This window comes from Bidens hawaiensis, unplaced genomic scaffold (genome assembly GCF_021521415.1).
Source record: "Bidens hawaiensis isolate Kalapana, Puna unplaced genomic scaffold, B.hawaiensis_p1.1 tig00000905_1, whole genome shotgun sequence".
In the NCBI taxonomy this organism is placed as follows: Eukaryota; Viridiplantae; Streptophyta; class Magnoliopsida; order Asterales; family Asteraceae; genus Bidens; species Bidens hawaiensis.
This window is the reverse complement of record NW_027491053.1, coordinates 249,070-271,630: the sequence shown is the minus strand read 5'-3', so window position 1 is coordinate 271,630 and position 22,561 is coordinate 249,070. Positions and strand designations below refer to the sequence as shown.

General features: G+C 38.3%; 2 protein-coding genes across 2 annotated transcripts; both read left to right on the top strand.

The window, feature by feature from the left end:
- The first annotated feature begins 9,688 nt into the window (after positions 1 to 9,688).
- LOC143547257 (histidine-containing phosphotransfer protein 4-like) lies at positions 9,689 to 12,130 on the top strand. The gene is made up of 6 exons (XM_077038730.1): positions 9,689 to 9,799; positions 11,027 to 11,157; positions 11,353 to 11,421; positions 11,649 to 11,720; positions 11,894 to 11,966; positions 12,045 to 12,130. The coding sequence occupies exons 1-6, from the start codon at positions 9,746 to 9,748 to the stop codon at positions 12,063 to 12,065; spliced, it is 420 nt and encodes a 139-aa protein (XP_076894845.1). The 5' UTR covers positions 9,689 to 9,745; the 3' UTR covers positions 12,066 to 12,130.
- A 7,498-nt stretch (positions 12,131 to 19,628) lies between these two features.
- Positions 19,629 to 20,917, top strand: LOC143547678 (uncharacterized). The gene is made up of 2 exons (XM_077039046.1): positions 19,629 to 19,835; positions 20,222 to 20,917. Exons 1-2 carry the CDS (start codon positions 19,629 to 19,631, stop codon positions 20,915 to 20,917), a joined length of 903 nt encoding a protein of 300 aa, XP_076895161.1.
- The last annotated feature ends 1,644 nt before the right edge of the window (positions 20,918 to 22,561 follow it).

Here is a 22,561-nt window from a genome sequence, read left to right as displayed (position 1 = left end):
CTACGGGACCAAGAAGACGCGTCCACCGGAAAAAACAAGTTGCAACGGACGGGTCGGGACCGGCTTCGACTCCGAGGACGAAACGGAAAACCACTCCGTGGTCATCGGATGAGAAGGAAGCCTTGTGTCGGGCTTGGATAGTCATTTCTGAGGATCGGCGTTGCGGTAATTGTTTTAACGTTTTTAAAAATGATTTTTAATAAAAAATTTTAAAAAAAAAGTTAAATGGAAATCTAATTTATTTATTCATTTTGCAGCCGACTACCAAAAGAGCAAGATTTTTTGGACAAAGGTTAGGGAGATGTTCTATACGCTCGTTGGGAGTACAGAGCGGAACGCCGATATGATTTCGGGTCGGTGGTCCGACATCAGAAAATTTGTCGGCTTGTTTACTAATCTTTTCAACAGGAACAGCGGTCGTATGAGACCAAGTGGCAGTGATGATTTGGCGGTTTACAATTTCACGGTCGAAGAGTGGAAGCAGGAGTGTTTGCGGAGGTATGGGACGGTGAAGACGTGGGATGATTTAAAGTTGTGGGAGAGGTTGAAAAGGTGTTTCAAGTGGGTTGAGCTGGTGGCGCCGGACGTTGATTCGGAAGTACGGCCGAAACGGACTAAAACTAGTTCGTCTGGAGCGTATAGCACTTCAATCGGGTCGGATTGCCGTGTTGGATTCGACCTAAACATTGCGGAGGAGGAAACGTCTTCACCGCCGAGGAGGCGGCCATTGGGAAGGGACGCCAAGGGGAAAAAACCGGCTGAGGGGGAAGCCGTAAACATCGCCAATCTTGTTGAATCCCTCAATAAATTCAACAAAATCATGGAGGTGGTCTCTAATGACAAAAAGGAAAAAAGTCGAACGAGAGATTTGGACTTCCTTACTAGAGACTTCAGTAACCTAAATCCGGTCGATCAAATGCTAATGGAAAAGCAAAAGGAACGTATCCGAAAGAGGTTGATCGAAGAAGACCAAGCCGAAGAATAAAAATAATGTTTTTTTAGTACTTTAACTTTTATTTTATTTTTAGATATTAATGTGTTTTTTTTATTAATGTGTGTTTTTTTAATAATTTATGAGTTTTTTTTAATAATACGTTGTTTGAATATATTTATAAAAAAATAAAAAAAAAATTCGCTGGAGCCCTGCTGGGGCTCCTCCACACCAGGGCCAGGGGCTCCAACGGGGGCTCCAACACCCCCCTTATCCAGTTTCTCTCTCTGCCACACGTTATAATATTATTGGCTGGAGCCCCCACTAAAGCCCCCATTAGAGCCCCCCACACCCCTCAGCCTAAATGAATTCCTATATTCTAACATCTCTAAATTTCGAGTTAAAAATGTCAATTACAAAAGTCAATGGATTAAAAATAAAAATTCTGAAAATATGAACCCTTTGCGCTACGCAAAGGATATGAACCAAGCTCTTTGCAATACGCGAAGTAATCAACACAAAATCCAAGAATGGGCAGCGTCGCACTACGCAAAAATACCACCAACCAATCTTCGCGCTACGCGAAGTAGTCATGAAGTCGACGAGGCATGTGGCAAGTCTGGGTGTTGACACACCAGGCCTAGTGGGCGGCGATGCGCTACGTGGCGGCTGAACCAAAATCCATTGCAATACGTGACGGAATAAAATATTCAAAGGAAGTTCATTTCTCCTTCGCGTTACGCGAACGACCAAGGAAGAAGTTCTTCGCGCTATGCGAAGAAACACAAATTTTTGGCCAATAAAAAGAGGCCAAAGGGGATGCTCCATTCATCCCTCACACCTTACATCACACACTTTGTCGCGGTCAGCGTGCCACGATCTCGACGTTCCGACGTGTTCGTTTTTTAGAAGTTCTGTAGGTTTATTCCTTCCAAATACCCGTCGATAAGTAGGAGTGTTACCCGCGTAAATCCTAGGCATGTCTTATAAAGTATCCATACAAGGTAGGGGTTCTGCCTGACAATTTTATTATATATGGCTTAGACCATAGTCGGAGATATAGTCCATACCTTGATTAGATATATGTTAAATATAGTTTTATAAGACAAGGATATAGTTAAAATAGTATTTCTTTATGATATAAAGTTTTTATCGGTATATACGTTTCTTCATGAAGAAAAAACGTATCATGTGATTATCAAGATAAAGGTTATGCAAAAAGAGGACTAAAGGTCCATATATTTTATAAAGAATTATCAAGGTAAATGTTATGCAAATAGACTAAATTTCTAAAGCTAGATCATTGATCTAGTTATTTATAAAAAGTTATTCTCGTACTATAGGTCTGAGGTAACATGTAAGCATAAATCAGTGAGACACACTATCCATAACAAACGTGAATGCATTTAAACTCTTTACAAGCATGAATGCGCTTGATGTGCTAAAAGTAGTTATAAATTTAGTAACTAAAATTACGCTAATCTAGAAATTTTAGACTCTTAACTTAACTAAAACTACTAACTGCCAAGTGAACTAGTCGACTCTAGTACAACTAAGTAAGTTCGGATATCGAACTCATGAGACTCTTTAAATTACGTAAACTAGATAAATTAGACTTAATACAGACACGACTATTTATATATTATTATTTTGAGGGGGATTTTATTAAAATACTAAATTTATACTAATTAAAACTAATTAATAGAATTAAATACAACTCAACTTAGAACTTGGACTTAATTCAGATGATGATAGATAAACCACCTAGGCTAGAATCCCCAAAGTTTCAGTTATCAGTTAATCTAAAAATGCTTTGTTATGGAACCAGGATCATAAAATAGTCACTTAAAAGAAAACCCGAACAGGACCCCTAACCCTTCTCAAGAAGACACCTATGGATTTCTATTAAGTTATTAAAAACACCAATTTTAATATTAGACTTCCTTACGGTTATCCAATTAAATATGAACGAGTACCATTAAACGAAATCCTACCTTACAGCGCGGAAATCAAATGTAGTTTAATAAATTCATTTGACATTAATAGACAAAGCTGAAAAATCAAATCTAGATGAACTCCTTACGAAGAACGAAATCTTGCAATCTTAATCAACAAAGATCTATCAAATAATCTATCACCTTACACTATTTAGATTAGCAGCACACTTATGTCTACTTGATTAATTATTATTGTTTCTATTGTTTTAATGCATATCAACCACAAACTAGTCAAAAGTTCACAATAGATGACCTAATAGAATTCTATTATATGACAGACAATCACCAAGGACAATATGAAACAATAAAACTCACCAACAATCCTAAGCACACATACGCATCGAAGAAATAATATCAAACTGTTTATTGGTTCATAAAATCCATACCGAAAAGCAAATCCAAATCAAAATCAAACATCAACAAAGGTTCATCATAAAGCCTAGGCAGTCTAGTAAGTTTAACCTAGTATTATTAAATCAAACAAAACAAGAAAGATGGAATTCATGGTGAAAAATAATAAAGAACGATAGATTAACGGCAATAAAACCCGTAGTATTCGATCTTGCTTCAATAGTACGTCACCGGTTGATTCCTAGCCCCCAAAGCCTTCAAAATATCGCAATACTGACTCCTATTTTCATCCAAAACGACTCTGGTTCGTAGGTTATGTTCAGGTTTAAGGTTAAGGGTGTTTATATACTGTACTGGGCCTTAAAACTAGAAAATTCGTAAAAAATCTGGAAACTGGGCCTCTACGCACTACAACCAGCACCACCATTCAACAATCACTTCCACTAGTTATAGGACCAGCCACAAAAGACTGTCCTTCTTTCTTTTCCTTACCCTCATCCTTAATATCATAAACCTCCCAGCTATCAATAACCTCTTCAACCACATTTTCAGATCAGACATATCTTGATCCGACATGAAAAAAAGCTCGTAAGCAGCCTGATACTTGCCCACCAAGTCTTCATTGATCTTGACTTGAGCCTCAGTCAATAGGCTTTGCACTTGGTTTTCAGCCTTCAATTTCTCAATCTCAAACTTCAGTTGGGTGATCTTAGTCCTTAGATTATCTTCAATATCGCCCGAGGACCTGAGATCATTCTTTAAAAATGCAACTCTTGACTCTAGTCTTTCAATTTCAGCAAATCGCTCGGCGAGGGACAGTGATTTGTCGTTAAGCAATATCTGTTGACTATCCACCCGCGACTGGAGATTTGTTATTTTCACCTCCTTCCTAGCAACTTTGGCTTCACCAGCAGCCTTCTCTTTCTCCAACCTCTATATTCTTTCCCTATCCAACGCCCTCTCCTTCTCAAACTCCTTCATCTTCTCCTTTTGTGTTCTGCTGAAATCCATCATCACCTTCTCTCGCTCCACCCTTTTCTTATTAGATTCTTCCAATGCCACGATCCTCTCAAGGATAGGATCAGTGAACACTAAGACTTTCTATACTTTCCACTGGACAGATGGGTTGGGGTTAGGATATTTGGTCGGGTGGTTGAGGGAGAGGTGTAGGATGGGTTAGTTTAAGTGGTTGATTGGATAGGCATGGCAATTGTATGGGTTTGGTAGGTCAGTTGGGTTAATGGCAAGGTTTGGGTTTCGATTGTGGTTTGAGTTTCAGTTTGGGTAGCGGTAGGTATGGGAATGGTAAGCGGTAAGGAAATGGGTGAGAAGGTGAATGTAGAGGTCTAAAATGTGGTGGATTTTAGTGGTGAAGTGAAAAGGGAGGGCGACCTAAGTGGATATGAGCTATGGGATATGTGTGGTAGGGTAGTTGGTTGGTAGGAGGAGGATAGTAGGTTTATGGGTGAAGATTGGCGTTGTGGGGAAGTTGGTGGGCTAGGTGTTGGAGAGTCATTTAGTTTAAACTTGGAAGGTTGGATGTGGGTTTGGTTCGAGGGACGTTGACTTGTTTGCCCTTCATAATTTCAATCTGGCGGGCCATGGTTTTAGGTGAGGCTATGTGTGGGTCCTTTTGGGTGGTTTCGGGTGGTGGTGCGGTTGCCTCTATCACATGGCTAGTAGAAAGCCTTATCACCAAGGAAGGGGCCTTCTTGGAGTTCTCAACCTTCTTCGTTCTTTCCAACGGTTGCTCGGGTGACTCCTCTTGTTCTTCCTTTTGTTGGGAAGACTGACTAGCTGGTGGTTGGATAACTGTCTTCCGCCTTTTCTTTTCTTCTTTTACCCCCATTGTCATCGACTTTGTCACTTCAACCTCAGTTTCAGTTTCCTCAGCATACAACTCCTCTACACTCTTCTCTTCATCACTTTCATCCTCATTGGCAGGCTTAGTTTCCTCTTTCACCAGGAACTCTTCCTTTGTATTGATAGCTCCTTGAGTAACCTTTCTGTAACATATATCCAAAGACAGTCTTTATCACCATCCCAGCATGGTGAGGTTCATATGGTGGTAACTCTACTCCATCCTCATCATACTCGACCTCATATACTGGCCTCGGTACCTCAGGCATCTTTTTGTCAAGAAACAGCTGCACAAACCTTGGATACATCATCCATGAATTCTCTGTATGGCATTGGCGTGCATGCATAGAAGGATGAATCTTGAAAAATTGAACAACACTTTGTTAATGAGACAAGACATAAAACCAACCTAGTTCGATCTCAAGCTGTCAAACCCTCTTCTTAAATCCGACAAAAAATGAGCAACTATGTGAAAGAGGTATTTCCAATAAGGTGGAAGATTCTTCTTATTAAACATTTTCCACGTTGTATCGTATCCCATCATCTCAACAATATCTATCAGCTCCTCCTTCTTTAATTTCTTATAAAAGTGATCTGGTGTTGTTTAGTACCCTTCTTACATCAGCTTCATCAATAACTAACTTCTTCCTTGCCACCTCACTTGTGATAACCAAATCTCCTTTCTTGTCATTAACCCCCTTTGTATTTTTCCAAAACTCCTCAATCTCGCATGTGTGTATATCAGGGTTAGCAGTGATAGCATCAGTAAGAGTAGACTCTCTCAGACCTTTGGTTATTGAGATAAAGAATTTGTGCTTCTTGTCTATGGGAAGTTCCAAAGGAGCATACATATTATATTCCTGTAAAACATCATCAAACAGACACATAAGTACTGATTTGTACTAAAAACAATAAATAAAAATAAGACAAAAAATTAAAACTAAAAATATGAAATTTTTGAAAAATTTTCTAAGCCAAGGGAATCGCTTTAATGCAAATTCAATCGCAGTCTCACATAATTGCAATCGCATTCGCATAAGGATATGCGATTGTGATTCAGGTCAACATGAGAATGCGATTAGAGAGGTATGCGATTTGAACAAAGTTGTGATATTTATCTAAGTACTGAAATCGTATTCGCATGAGGATCCAATTGTAGTCGCATATCAAGTAAATTGCATTCGCATAAAGGTATGCGATTGTGATTTAAGTTACTTATGCGATTCTGATTCTTTATCAGAATGCGATTGCAATTCTGATAAGGATGCGAATGCGATTCTTATCAAAATGCGAATGCAATTCTGATAAGAATCAAATGCAATTCCAGAATTTATACTTCAACCAAAAATCAATTCCTTGAAACTCCTTAGCCGTCCATATGCAAATCACACTTTTGTACAGCTATTATCTATTATCAAGAACACTAAGAGGCCTAATAGGACAAAACAAGGTCCGATAAGCCCATAAAAAAACCTAAAAACCTAAGAAATCTATACACAAATCCAATTAAATCAATGCAATTGTCTATTAAGTTGTCGATATTAAAGATCCAAGGTCGATTTTGTCAAACAACAACATAAAATTATCCTTTGATCTCTTAACAGTTCGGTTCTGAACCATCAAGCAAGAATAGGATCGTGTTAATTAAACCGATGGAATACCTTGGGTGAAGGATCAGGGGGAATATAAACTGGACCATCAGGAGTCATTGCTACAAGTCTATGTGGTCCATTTTCAATGGATCTTATCATCGTTTTCTTTTATGAAGTTCTTGAACCCCCATTTTCGGTGCTAAAAGTTGCTTTTAAAGTTTAGGAGTTTGGGTGGTTTGTTGACAGTCCCAGCTTCATTTTCAAGTATCATAAAGCTCTTTAACAATTCTTGATCGTAAGACAACTTTACAAATTTTATCAAAAAACACTAAGTCAACACAGTCTTGAAAATGGTAGAAATCTCAAAAAAATTTTAAGTATAGGGGATCACAATCGCATGGTGAACAATAAAGAGATGTGATTGGGTTCTGAGATGCGATGCGATTGAATTCTGAGATGCGAATGCGATTGGATTCAGAGATGCGAATGTTTGATACGGATTTTCAACCAAACACACTTTTGGCCTATTTTGAAGCTTCAAACGCCTTAAGTAACCCGTGGTATACTAGAACAAACTTGTCAAAGAAGAAAACTACACCAAAATCCAAGGTTGTGACTCAAGAACCTCAACTTGTAGAGCCGGATGCTCTGATACCAATTGTAAGTTCTTAAACGGGATCAAACAACAAGTTTTTGAATCAATCTTGGTTGTTGGTTAGCGAAAATCACCAACAACTAACCAAGATCTTGGATATTGTAGTGTTTCAATGTTATTTTCTAAATAAGGAAAGTGGAAGAGTGGTTGAAGAGAGAGAGAGAGAGAGAGAGAGAGTTCTTGCAAAAGGGTGTTGTATGCATCGCTATGCTTCACCTTTTGTAGGTGAAGGCATGCCATGCATCCTTCTATTATTAATGGCCCATTGGGCTTTTGTTTACAATGGCTCGGGCACAAGCATACATAACTAGATAAACAAAAGCACAAAATACAACCGAAAATTAACTAACAAATACAAAAGACTCATAACATCAAAGTGGGCTCTACGGGTCATAAGATACCCGAGGGGATAATTAAGTCTATAAACTATTTTATTGCCAATGTGTTCACCATCATGTATTGCTGCCGAATTTTATAAACTGTTTTACAGGTAATCATGAATAGATGATGGGAGACGATATTTAGCCATTAGACGATCCGATGGCTCAGTTGAAGTTTTATTGTTAAAATAATGTATGTTACGGTTTTATAATTTCAAACACTTTTGTAACACTGTCGGGTGTTTAATGCCCGACTTTTGGAATATATATTAATATTTTAATCAAGACTTTCACTTTATAACCTTAAACTCTGATATACTTACAAAACATGTACCAACAATTGGTCACACTTATAGTCCCTAAGTGGTGTGACATATATGGATAAGGTTTATTGGTTCCTTTGTGGTCTTGACTCCTTGCTTAAGACATTCTACATGACTATTCGAGCTGCCAAGCCTATGCCAGATTTTTGTGATTTGTTATCCCAAGCAGAAAGTCACAAGTCATTCTTCAAAATCCATTATTGGCTACTCTGCCCCAACAATAGCTTTCGGTGTCGAATATTCTCGGTTCACATCCCCAAACCGTAGCCTTGGCAGGTTTAACGATTTCAAGGTTCGAGTAATCAGGGTGTTAACCCAAGGGTCGGGGATGTAGTCATAGATTGCCACATAGTCATCATGTAGAATAATTGGCCACTACGAAAATGCTTTTCCTACTTTAGCTTCATATGCTTCAAAAGTAATCTAATATGAAACACAGTTAGTTGAGGCATTTCACGCTCAATGTCATGTTAACTCTAATCGGATGTGGTCATAGACTGCCACATAGTCATCTTTTAGAACAATTGGCCACTACGTAAATGCTTTTCGTACTTTAGCATCATACGCCTGATCAAAAGCGATCTAATATGAAGCACACTTAGCCGAGGCATTTCATGCTCAATGTCATGTTAACTCTAATGGGTCGGATTGGAATGTTGGAACTACAACTCCTATGACACCTTAAACAGATCATGTTCACCATGCGTCTCCGTATATGGGTAATGTGAAAGTCGCATTTGGCAATGGTAGTAATTAATCTTCCCATCTCTCTTACGGGTCATTTCCAAGTTACTGGCCATATTCAGTTACGTGATATTTTGGTCATTCCTACTCTAACAAACCATTTACGTGATAACCTAGAGGATGAATTATTTTCTCAACCATTCTTTTATGTTCAGGATCAAGAAACGAAACATGTATTAGTGAATGAAAAGTGTAAGCAAGGTTTATATGCCCTTCATGATTGGCCTTTAGTTGCGGTTGTTTTCTTAGGAACTCTAGCATTGTTTGAAGTTTGGCATGATTGTTTGGATCAGGTGGCATTTGACACTATTTCTTTTTAAAATAAGTTGGGATGTCTTTATGTTACGTTAGTATTGCCAAAACCAAAGGTGACTCTAACACCAAGTTAAACATAGTAATTCTGTGTATATTATTGTTTTATTCGATGTGTAACGATTAGGGTTGCATAAGTGGTTTAAAATAACAAAGACACAAATACACAATCTACCCTAGACTATTACTATTAACAACATTGTGATTTAATATATATCACAAGAGGAATCAAAAGAAAGTAGATATTTGCATTTCGATAAAGTACTCAAGTTTTCTCTTTCAATCTATTAAGTTTTTAATTTTTATAGGTGTTAGTTATTTGAATCTTTAAGAATGATTAGGAAAGAGAAGAGAAAGAAACAATGGTGTGTAACAAAGAGATATTTTGGTGTAAAGTTGAGAAGATTACCTTACTTTTGGTAGGGTAATAATTCGTTGGGTTGTAAATACTATGGAGATGACACATGTCATTTTGATTCCTTTCTATCATGCAACAATCGTACCCCACCCTACTCTACCCTACCCCCTAAAATCGTGACTATAAAAAAGCAATGCATGTGTTTGGTTTGATAGAAGGAAGCAATCATTTCATTACTAAAGATGGAACTAAATCGCACCAATATTAAGGTCACCAGAAATTCTCTCTTTGAACAGGTTATAACTTATATATGCATTTAGTGGTGTTTTATCTATCTCCTTGGCTTGCTATAACTATTTTAATTTAATATATTCTCGCCTTTAAAAGAATATACATATAAAACTTGGTTTATATCAACTAAAAATTTATTTTACAACAAATATATATATATATTCATTTAGCTTCATATATATTCTCACAAGCAAGGAGCCATTGTTCCATCTTAAATGCAATGTTAATTAGGGAAAAAACATTACGGGCAAATTAATTAATTATTGCAATAATAGGCTATTTTGTTTCATTCTTCTTCTTGGCAAACTCAACACTTCTATACACATTAGCTTAACCCTACTTTGTTTCTCTCAAAATATCTCCTATTCTACTGACCTTCAATTGCCTTGATAGCGCCGCAGGCTTTAGGCCAAAGCTTCGGAGGGCATTCCTCTTAAACCTAGCCGTGTCAGCATTTTGATCAAGCATCTCATTTTGTTGTCACTTTCTCACTTGTTTTATATTCATGCTTCGGCATTTCACTTTGTTACAAGTTCTCTGTCAAATTTCATTTCATTTCACTACACTGTTTTGAGTATAAGTATGTGGGGCGTTATTCAACAGGTATCATTAATTTCTTTTTCTTTTATAGGATCAGTAGATAACTACTCATATTCCTATGTCCGTAGCTTTTAATTGTTTAAATTTTATTCCATTGTGTATCACTATTTACCCAAAAAAAAAATATCTGCACTCAGACTAAAGACTAAGTATAGTGGGCGGCAAAGTGAAGTGAAAAGGGGTGAGAACAACTCCCCCAGAGATAAAAGGGGGGGGGACATGTATTTGTCGCCATGTTATGTTTTTCGGTTCGATATTATTATATTACTATGTGTGCGTAATATATATATATGTGTGTGTATATATATATGATGTGATAAGGCTACAAAACCACTACACTCTTAAAATAAAAATCGCCCATGTGCTGACGTGACGCCACGTGTCGAAAATCGCCCTTATTTCAAGTTCTCCACTACACATATCATCACATATTCTCTCTCTCTCTCTCTATATATATATATGTATGTATGTATGTATATATATACATACACATACACACGCTAACAAACTGCACTCGTTAACTACCATGGAAGTCCCGTGCATCCTGACAAAACTAAAACATATTACAAAGATTAATTAGATCACTAAGCTAAGTTTTTACTGTACATAAAAATAATCTTTAATATTTTTAGGGGTATTTGGATGAACAATTCACCCAGCTTGAGGACTTGCAAGATGATGTAAACCCTAATTTTGTGGAAGAAATAGTCACACTGTTTTTTGCTGATTCGATGCGACTAATTCGCAATGTTGAAACTGCACTGTAAGTAGCCAACAAACATTTACCCACTTTCTACATACTCTCATGTTACTAAAAAGAAGAGTTGATATGATTATTTAGCAATGACATCATAACTTGGTTGCTAAAATTTTGGTCATCTAATTAGTCTTTGTGGAAAATATATATTTGTTACAAGGAGTATAAATTGTACTAATTTAGTGAAGATTGTTTTCTCAGGGAGAATTACCCTTTGGATTTTTGCAAGCTCGATGATTATATGCATCAGTTCATGGGTAGTAGCTCAAGGTATATATATTGAACATATAAAATACCATAAATATTATTAATGAGATGTTTGACTTTTGGTATCTAAAATACGGAAGGATTTACTAGAGTATTTTATATCATGTGTTACACGCGTTTGGTGGAAAACAACATTATATATCGTTACCTATAAATTTTGTGAGTTTTATATCTTAAGCGTTTGATGTGATATTTTATATCTTAATGACGCAATAAAAGTTTACATGTAGTATTGGCGCGAAAAAGGTGAAAAACGAATGCACACAATTTCAGGAATGTTGCAAAGCTAGGCATGCCGAAGGGTAATGTTTTTATATTTGAACGACTAAATGTTACATTCAACAAATCATTGACTTCCTATTCTACACACTAATCATCTTACCCTAATATATTTAATGTATTGAAACAGACCATTTAACCTTATAATCTAGCGTATCCTATGATGCTATCAAATTTGTTCATTTCTTGATCGCAGATGTACAAGGGCATTTCAACGAGTGAAGCAAGAGCACGCTACACTAAAGAGGAAACTTGAATCATATTTTCAGGTTTAATCCTCTTTGAAATTTGTTATTCCTTCTAAAACATATTTTATGGATTGTTGACTGATGAAAACGTTAATTCAGATGCTGAGACAAGGTGCATGAAACTGACTGCAAAATGGAAGAATCAATTAATACAAGTGGAACAAAAATATGCCAGTTGAGCCAAAGACTATTATATTGTTGTATTAAGTATTTATTTGTGGTTTTCAGCCCTTTTGTTATTGTTTTTTCGCTGGTGAATGTAACTCAAATAAGCTACTCACACATTATTAAATACATGGTTAAGTGGAGTTTGTTCTCAAGACTTTAATATTTATATAGGGTTAGGTTAAAATAAAAATTCATTTGAGATGTGAAAACTCTATAAACTCATTTTCAATCATATGTTTTTAATTAAAGTTTAAATCTTGTGGGTCCATAATTAAAGTTAATAAAAAATGTAAATATAAATATAACTTTTTCTTTCTCCTAAAAACATATATAAAAATTTGTAAAAAAATGTTAAAAAATAGCAAACATTTTTTTTTAATTTTTCGATGTTTTGTATTAAATGTTACAACATATATTACGCGTGCAAAAAAAATAAATAAATAAATAAAAAATTAACGATGTTACATAGGGTTTTCACAACTCAAGTGAGTTTTCATTCTATACTTCCCATACACACACACACACACACACTAGTAGGAAACCCGCGCGATACGGTGGGAACGCAATGGTAATTCATTAGCATCGGTTCAGCTCGTTTAACTTGTTAAACAACTTAATTTGTCCACTTTACAAGGCTTAGTTCTCGTGTTAGAAAGGAGAGGGAGAGGGTAAATACAATCTTTTTTTATTAAAATAAAATAAAGACAAATACAATCATAGTACAACAGTGAGAGAATAATTTCCCCTTGATCTTTTCTATTCACAAATACAAATTATATACATAATAAATCACACCGGAGAAATTATCTCCTGTACTAAAAATACAATCCTTGACTAAAATAACAATTTGAATTTTAAACTTTAATATTTTAGCGGCTATTACCCCCTGTCAAGCGACAGGTGGTGGTCCAAACCGAAGCAACGTGCGGAACCGTTCGAACAACGGTCTTGGTAGACTTTTTGTAAAAATGTCGGCGACCTGGAGCTTGGTTGGAATAAATTTCGTGTAGAGGCAGCCGAAAGACACTAATTCTCGAACAAAATGATAATCAATGTCAATGCGTTTGGCTCTTTTATGTGATATTGGGTTTTGACTGATGAATAAAGCACTTTTGTTGTCACATAGAAGAGTTGGTCGATCTGGTGGAAGAGCATGTAACTCTCGTAACAAGTGAGTAACCCATACGATCTCTGCAGCGGTATTTGCCATGGCCCTATATTCTGACTCACAACTCGAGCGTGACACTGTTGGTTGCTTTTTAGCGCTCCAAGATACCAAATTACCACCAAGATAAATAGAGTAACCATATGTTGAACGTCGAGTTTCAATGCAACGAGCCCAATCTGCATCCGAGTATCCTACAAGTGTTGTGGTAGTAGGACGACCAAATGAGAGACCATACGATAAAGTACCTTGACATAACGCAAGATCCGTTTAACAAGTTGAAAATGGGAGGTGGTGGAATTTTGAAGGTATTGGCTAGCTTGATTGATGGCATAGGATAGGTCCGGTCTAGTGATGGTCAGATATTGAAGAGCACCGACTAGAGAACGGTAAAGGGTTGGGTCATGAAATAGAGTACCGTTAGAGGTGAAGGTGTCGGTAGTAGTTAGGGGGGGTGGTTACGGGCTTGGTATCTAGGAGATCGGCTCGAGAGAGTATGTCATAAGCATATTTGGCTTGGCTAAGGAAGATACCGGATGAAGTGTGGGTTACTTCAAGACCTAGAAAGTAGCTTAAGGAGCCAAGATCTTTTAACTTAAATTTTGCATGTAGATGAGTTATAAAGGCAGTGATCACTTGTTCATTGTTCACTGTGAGAATAACATCGTCTACATAAACAAGAAGATAAATTAGAGTTGTGTCTTTTTTGTAAACAAATAGGGATGGATCGGCTAGACTACAATTGAAACCAAGGGTTAGCAGAAAGGAACTTAGGCGTTGAAACCAAGCTCGTGGAGCTTGTTTCAAGCCGTAGAGAGCTCGTTTGAGTTTACAAACGTGATTTGGAAATTTTGGGTCGACAAAACCTGGTGGTTGTTCCATGTAAACGGTTTCAGTCAAGTGTCCGTTTAAAAAAACGTTGTTTACATCGAGTTGTCGGAGTTTCCAGTTAAAGATTGTGGCAAGACTAAGTACTACACGAATGGTAGTTGATTTAACCACTGGACTGAAAGTGTGACTGAAATTAAGGCCTGGTATTTGTGTGAATCCTTGAGCTACTAAACGAGCTTTGTAGCAGTCAAGAGATCCGTCGGCTTTGTATTTGATCCGGTATATCCATTTGGAACTAACCACATTCGAATGAGTCGGTCTTTGCACAAGCTCCCAAGTGTTATTATTTCGAAGAGCACTTAGTTCATCATTCATAGCTACGACCCATTTCGAATTCTTCGCAGCTGTTTTGTAACCTTTAGGAATGTGGTTACCTAAAAGAGCATGATGAAGCTGGTTTGAGTAAAATTGTGTTAGATCGGCAAAGTGTTTTGGTTTGAAAATTCCCGACTTAGATCTTGTGATCATCGGGTGATCGGAAACAGTGGGTGGAGATGGATCGGTAGTGGTGGGTGACGGTACGGTTTGGATGTGGGCTGGGACAGATGGGGTTGTAGAGGTTGATGAAATATTTTGGTTGGTTGTAGATGTAGAGGGTGACGGAGAGTGGGAATGGGCTGGTGGGGATTGATTAGTGTGTGAATGGGCTGAAGTGATATGGGTTGGAGAGGATGGGTCCGACTGGGTTTGTGTTGGGGTGTGGTTTGGAGAGACTTGTTGATTAGTGGATGAGTGTGGTTCAGTGGGGTATTGGAGGCAAACTGTACATGGAGAGGGATTTACTAATATATGTGGGGAAGGTTTTGGTGGGACAGTGGGAGTTGTTGGAGGTGGCAATGCATCATCAAAATTAGAGAAGGCTAGTTTGGTTTCATCAATACTGGAAATTATACCGGTGAAAGGAAAAGTGTCCTCATCGAATTTAGCATGACGAGTGATGTAAACTCGTGATGTAGTGGGGTCTAAGCATCGGGAACCTTTGTACTTTGGGCTATAACCAATGAATATGCAAGGTGCACTTCGAGGTTGGAGTTTGTTTTTGGTATAGTCCCTAAGGTATGGAAAGACTCGACACCCGAATACACGAAAATTTGCATATGATGGTAGGTAATTAAAAAGGACCTCAAATGGTGATTTGTTGGCAAGGAGAGGTGTCGGTAAGCGATTGATAATGTATGTAGCAGAGGTGAAAGCATCGACCCACAAATTTGCCGGAGCATTAGAGTTAAACATCATGGCCAACCCCGTTTCGGTGATATGACGATGTTTGCGTTCGGCCCGCCCATTTTGTTGAGGTGTATGAGGACAAGATGTTTGATGTTGAATGCCATGTTGTTGAAAAAATTGTTGGACTCGGTTGTTTGTAAACTCGGTTCCACCGTCACTTTGGAATACTTTGATAGTGGTTGAGAATTGATTTTGTGAGAAAAACAACTGGTGTATTGTAGAAATCAGATTTAGCTTTTAATGGGTAAAACCAAGTGCATCTACAGAAATCATCAACAAATATCACATAATATAAGTATCCATCGGTGGACATAACGGGTGCGGGCCCCCAAAGATCACAATGTATGAGATCCAAAACATGTGACGATCGTTTGTCATTTTCAATAAACGGTAAACGATGTGCTTTAGATAATTGACAAGATGAACATAAACCCGGTTTAGGTAACAAAGATGTAAGAAAAACATGTCCAAGCTTACTCAAAACAGAAATAGTATCAAACGAGACATGTCCTAAACGCCTATGCCATTTATCAAAAGATGCACGAAGATGCGAAGCGGAAAGAGCAGCAATCAAAGACTTGTGACCTTGCGAAAGGACATAGAAACCATTTTCACAGGTTCCTCTAGCAATGGCCTCTGCTGTTTTTCGATCCTGAATATGAAAGAAAGTGTTAGAAAATAATATGTCAACGGGTGAATCATTAGTTAGTCTACTTATGGACGGTAGATCTTTTGTAATGTTGGGAACAACAAGCACATTTTGTAAAGGAATAGCATTGTTAATTGTGGTTGTTCCAATTTGAGAAACGGGTAAAGACTGACCATTTCCGAAAGTAACACGAGTATTACCGGAATCCGGGTGAGATGCATCTAGGCCATTGGCTGAACGAAGCATATGAGTGGTTGCACCCGTGTCAGCCGTCTAGTTCGGTGTAGAGGGATTGATGCCACATTGTGCCTGAAACGTGTGTGCGAGATGCGCATCTAGCGGAGTGGATCCTTGAGCAAACCTGCGGAGATTAGGACATGTAGGGGCAGAATGTCCTTCCTTTTGTCAAAGTTGACAGCGAACAATGTGTTTATTTGACGAGAAACGTCCTCGGTTTGAGGAGTTTCCGCAAGAATGTCTGCGATATGGTCTAGAGGAGTGGGAGCGTTGGTGTTGTGATGAGAAGGCTTCTTGAGGGGTTTGAGTTCCATGCAAATTTTGAAGAAAGATTTCTTGATTTTCGGCATGAGCAAGAAGATCACGAAATAAAGGAGCGAGTTTCACGGTTCGTTGGACTGTGGAGAAGTTTTCATAGGATGCACCAAGGCCATAAAGGAACCAATGGCGTTTGTCTTCTTCGGTGACGGGTTGACCGATTGCGGCAAGTTGGTCACACAAGGCTTTGAATTTTCGACCATACTCGGAAACAGAAGACGTTCGTTTTTGCATCTTGCTGAGGGTGTCTCTGAGCGTGTGCATACGCTCGATTGAGTGATTTCTATATGCGTGCTCAAGAGCTTGCCACACTTGATAGGCGGATGTGAGACCTATCATTTCTGCCATGGCTTCTTCCGAGAGGGTGGAATGAAGAAGCAGAATAAGACGTTGATCAACTTTTTGCCATGCAAGAAATTCAGGGTTGGTGGTGGTTTTGTTGTTTTCTGTGACGGTTTCTGGTGGAGGGGTGGTGGTGCCGTCGACATGGCCATGGAGACGAAGATAAGAGAGAACCGGTTGAACCTGGTTTTTCCATGGAATGTAATTGGATGATGTGAGCTTAATGTTAATGAGGTGACAAAGAGAATGAAGAGGAATATTGGTTGGATCGATGGAGGCGGCCATGAGAGAAGAGTGGTGGAAAGAGGGAGGGTAGGGTTAGGGATGAAGAGACTGGCGTGATACCATGAGAGAATCATTTCCCCTTGATCTTTTCCATTCACAAATACAAATTAAATGCATAATAAATCACACCAATTTAGGAGAAATTATCTCCTGTACTAAAAATACAATCCTTGACTAAAATAACAATTTGAATTTTAAACTTTAATATTTTAGCGGCTATTAAACAGTATGCAATTAATATCTTCTAACATACTCATGTCAACATGACTTTATACAATAAATTATATATGTTATGATAGTGGCTTTGTTCTAAAAGTTTGTGGACATAGAAGTCGCCATAGTCTCCGCTGCAGAACTCAACATCCTGGTTCAAGAGAGCAGCCAAAATAACAACCTAGAGTTTTTCACTTTTGTACTATCACTAATCATAACGGCCTCCAAAGAATTAAAAATAGCCAAAAATGAAATTACTTCAATAGAAAGAAAAAACCTCTAATCATAAAACCATATATTTCTTGTAAAAGAGAGATAATATTAAGACAACATTATGAAGTTCATGTAATACCAATAAAAAGTAACAAAAAAGAGGTAATATAAAAATTACTTAGAAGTTGTACAACATTCAAGACAAGCCAAGTTGTGCTACATTAAAAACTATTATAGCCATAAGGGTGCCGAGTTAGAAACCACACTTTCATAATAATTTATTTGTCTAAATGGTTAATTCATATATGATATTTTAACTAATTACCTCCAAAATCAGTTAGTTAATCATATTAAATGAAAGCTAGTGCAGTGTAGAGGTGTACAAAACCAGTGTATTTAAAAAAAAGGTTTGAGTTATGAAGCGAATGGGTTGGTCAACAAGTTACAAAACTAGTTCGGATGATAAACTAGTTTAAAAAGAAAAAAACATTCGAACCCGTTTGCTGAGACTTATCCGGTTTGCACATGACCATAATTATACAAACATGTTGTTGGGACCGAGATCATTGATGCTTGAAGATCAATTATCCTCTACACTCATAAATGTCTGCTACCAGGATCGAGGATCTAGTAAAGCTCAAGGATCCTCAACGGTTGTCTCTGAAAATATTTTTTATCTCATTTGCAGGTGTATGAACGTGTCTACCGGCTGTCCTATTTTCACGGAAGATACTTTTACTAATTCCTTTATGCTGACCTACCATGAAGCAACGGCTGTGAAGAAAGAGTGGAAGATCGTGGCCTAAATTATAGGAGAATTAGTTTATAGCCGTTTGTAACTTATTTTATATATCATCGAACTATGGCTGAAACATACACAACACACATAGTCTACTTTGAATTCTCGGCAAACTACTTACACATTGTACTAATTTCAGCCTAAGTTCTTATTTTGTAATCAATCTTTGAGTGATAATACAATCGGTAGTGATAGTTTTCACTACCCGAGGTTTTTATGCCAGCGGGATACTAGTTACTAAGGACTTTTCCTCGTATAAATCTCGTTGTTCATCATTTACGTTTATTACTTTGATCATTCATTCATACAAGCATCAAACCTCACATATGGATTTGGTTACTTGATCCTTAAACCGATTTTTGACCAAAAAAATTTGGCGCCCACAGTGGGGCCCTTGATGCTTTAATCCCAAACATTTCTACCTTTATTCAATCCCTATACTCAAAGTTATTATTCAATGGCCTCTCAAGAAAAAGTTGTTTCTACAACCGCTGCATAGAGTGTTTTGGCTCAAATATCTTTGCCACCAATACCTTCCTCCGTGAAGCCACCAAAGTCCACAACTGTTGCTCAGAAGAAGGAGACCGCCGTTTCCTCGGGATCAAAATCCGATACTGTCTTCCAAACGGTAACGTCTAACAATGATGTTTCTGTTTTGTATGCGCAAATGAAAAACTACATGGAGCAGCAGAGCAAAACCAACCAGAGGATCCTCCACGAGATTGAGGAGATCAAGAAAGCCAGGAAAACTGCTGAAGACACAAGTCCCATAATTCCAAAAATACTTAACTTCATCACTCGAGATTTCCCAAATTAAAAATATCCAGGATCCTCTTTTCATCAGCAGGGATCTTTGGATATCTTCCAAAAAGGATCCTCTGCCCAGCATTCACAAGGATCATCCATCTTTCAGCATGGATCCTCGAGTCATCACTTAAGATCCTCCGGCCAATTCTCATAAGGATCCTCCATCTTCCCGTCTGGATCTTCAGATTACCATCCAAGATCCTCAGGTCACCAGCTTCAAGGATCCTCATTCTTTCAATCAGGATCCTTGGGTTTCAGACAGAATCCATCTTTCATCATCAGCCAGGGTCCTACAACCCTTATGGAAAAGAACCTTCGAAGGAGCCACGATCAAGGCCAACTGAGGTTCATGAAGGGGACTTCATACCCATGCAGACCAGTGCTCCTACTGGACCGACTCTGGACACTGAGACAGCATATCCTAGACACAGCTATGGAGTGGTATCTTTTGATCACACGAGAGGTAACACTTACAACAACATATCTTTTGGCATTAATCATGGTAGTATGCAGGATGCAGGAATCAATCAAGCGATAGCTAGAGAGTTACAAAAACTCAAGGACATGATATCCAGTGTACCAGGAGTTATTAAACCCACCCAGAGATGCCAGTGGGGAGTCATAACGTATCCAGGTTCGCTCCTCCAATTTGTGATGCTGAAATAACAAAGCGCTTCACCGCCCCTAGCATGAAGTTATATGATGGGTCCACTGATCCTGAGGAACATGTAGCCTTGTACCGAGAGAGAATGAAAATAAATCCTATTCTAGAAATGCTGAAAGAAGCTTGTTTGTTCAAAGGCTTCGGATCAACACTCACAGGATCTTCCCTCAAGTGGCTACTAAGTCTTCCTCCCTATTCGATTACTTCTTTCTCTCATTTGATTAATTTATTTAATAGCCAATTTTCATGCAGTAGAAACTTTGAAAAATTGACTAGTGATTTATATAGGATTGTCCAGGTTTGTGGGGAACCCCTTAGACAATTCCTCACTAAGTTTGGGCAAGAGGCCTTGGAGATCCCAAACCTGGATGTCTCGACTGCTGTTGAGGCGCTCAAAATGGGATTGCAAAAGGACTCTCAATTTTATCAAGATCTTGTTATGACCCCTTGTAGAAACCTAGATGAAGTTCAGAATAGAGCTCTAAGGTTAATCAGATTAGAGGAAGATCAGATGATACAAGATCAGCTGAACACTCCAACGAAAAACGAATTTCAAGACAGGAGACAAGGATCCTACTATAGGAACAACAATTCCAAACCATATTCCAAACCGAACAATCAGAAAATCAATGTTGTGGAGGAAGAAGAGGACGATGAAGATTGTCTAAAGATATCCAATTACTGTTTCTCTGTGGATATGGGAGGAGTAATGCTCGTTGTTAGAAACTTGGGTGATAAAGCAAGATGGCCGAGGAAAAATGAGAAGGCACCTGCCCCTAAAGATAAATCAAAATGGTGCACTTTTCATGAAGACTTCGGTCATATGACAGAAGAATGTATTGCCTTGAGGAAGGAAATCAGGTACCTCCTCGGCAAAGGTTATCTCAAGGAGCTGTTTGGAAGAAAGAAATCGAGGACCCAAGATCCTGAGTCGGTCCCGAAAAAGGATGCTCCACCTCCACCAGATGCCCAAGTTATCAACATGATCTTCTGAGGCTCTGACATATGTGGAACTTCTTATTCTGCTGCGAAGAAGCACGCTAAGGAATGTAAATTGGAGAATGGTGAAAGGCTAATCAAGACTTCCACAACAATTGAGCAAAAAGTAATCTCTTTTGACGAAGACGATCGAGTCAATGTCCAATATCCTCATCACAACGGTTTGGTCATTACCTTATTTATTTCTAACCACTATGTTCGCAGGATCGTCATTGACGGCGGGAGCTCAGTCAATATCATCCAGCTGGAGGTACTCAAAAAGATGAATATCCCAGAATCTCAAATCGTCCCAAGATCCTCAGTCCTTGTAGGATTCAGCGGAGAGACAAAGAACACACTGGGGGGACATCAAGCTTCCCATCTACATCGAGGGAGTAAACTCTGTCCAAAAATTTTGTGTTATTGATACTTTGTCTTGTTGCAATGTCATTCTTGGTAGGCCTTGGATATATGAAATGAAGGCAGTCCCCTCTACATACCATCAATGTGTGAAGTTGCCTACTCCATATATGGGGGATAGCAAAGATTGAGAGTGACTAACAAGATGCCAAAGATTGCTATACTTCTTCAATGAAGCCAACAAAGAAACTAAGGGAAGAATTTCATGGAGACAAGGGAACAAGATTCCAAGGAAATAGTCTTAGACCCGAAGGATCCTGATGTGAAAGTCCTAATTAGAGTTGAGATTCAAGAATCCATCGAGAAGGATCTAATATCCTTCCTTTAGTGAAGAAAGACAACTTTTGCCTGGAAACACGAGGATATGACGGGTATTTCTATGAACATTATAACTCATAAACTTGGAATTGATCCTTCTTTCAGGCCATTCCATCAAAAGAGAAGAAAGTTTTCCCCAGAGAGAAATGCAATCATCCAGGAAGAGGTACAAAAACTCTTGAAAGCAAGTATGATTAGAGAGGTAAAGTATCCAAAATGGCTAGTCAATGTGGTTGTTGTTCAAAAGAAAATGGAAAGTGGAGGGTATGTGTCGATTTTACTTATTTAAATAAGGCGTGTCCCAAGGATCCTTTCCTTCTCCCCCACATTGACTCTGTGGTGGATGCTATCGTAGGGCATGAAATGCTGACTTTTATGGATGCTTCATCCGGATTCCAACAAATCCAGATGGAACCATCTGACCAAGAGGACACAACATTTATAACCCCTACGGGCATATATTGTTATATTGCTATGTCATTCGGTCTTAGAAATGAAGTTGCTACATATCAAAAATTGGTTAACTTGATGTTCAAGGATCAACTCGGTGATACCATGGAAGTCTATATTGATGACATGGTGGTGAAATCCAAGAAAGCCAAAGACCATATCAAGGATTTAGAATTGGCATTCGACATCCTTGACAAATACAACATGAAGTTGAACCCGTCTAAATGTGTATTTGGTGTCAAGGCTGGAAAATTCCTTGGATACTTGGTGACCAAAAGGAGAATAGAAGCAAGTCCGGAGCAAACCCAAGCTATCATAAACCTCAAGTCCCCAACAAATGGTAAAGAAGTTCAAAGGCTAACAGAAAGGGTGGCAGCATTAAACAGATTCATCTTCAAATCCTCAGAGAAATGCAAAGAATTCTATGATATTTTAAGGAAAAATAAGAGGTTTGAATAGACAGAGAAACATG

Coding starts and splice junctions, on each gene's coding strand:
- LOC143547257 (XM_077038730.1), top strand. CDS start 9,746: ATGGAACTAAATCGCACCAATATTAAGGTCACCAGAAATTCTCTCTTT. Junction 11,158..11,352: donor CGCAATGTTGAAACTGCACT/GTAAGTAGCCAA, acceptor TTGTTTTCTCAG/GGAGAATTACCCTTTGGATT. Junction 11,422..11,648: donor TTCATGGGTAGTAGCTCAAG/GTATATATATTG, acceptor GTTTACATGTAG/TATTGGCGCGAAAAAGGTGA.
- LOC143547678 (XM_077039046.1), top strand. CDS start 19,629: ATGCAGACCAGTGCTCCTACTGGACCGACTCTGGACACTGAGACAGCA. Junction 19,836..20,221: donor TCAAGGACATGATATCCAGT/GTACCAGGAGTT, acceptor AGGATTGTCCAG/GTTTGTGGGGAACCCCTTAG.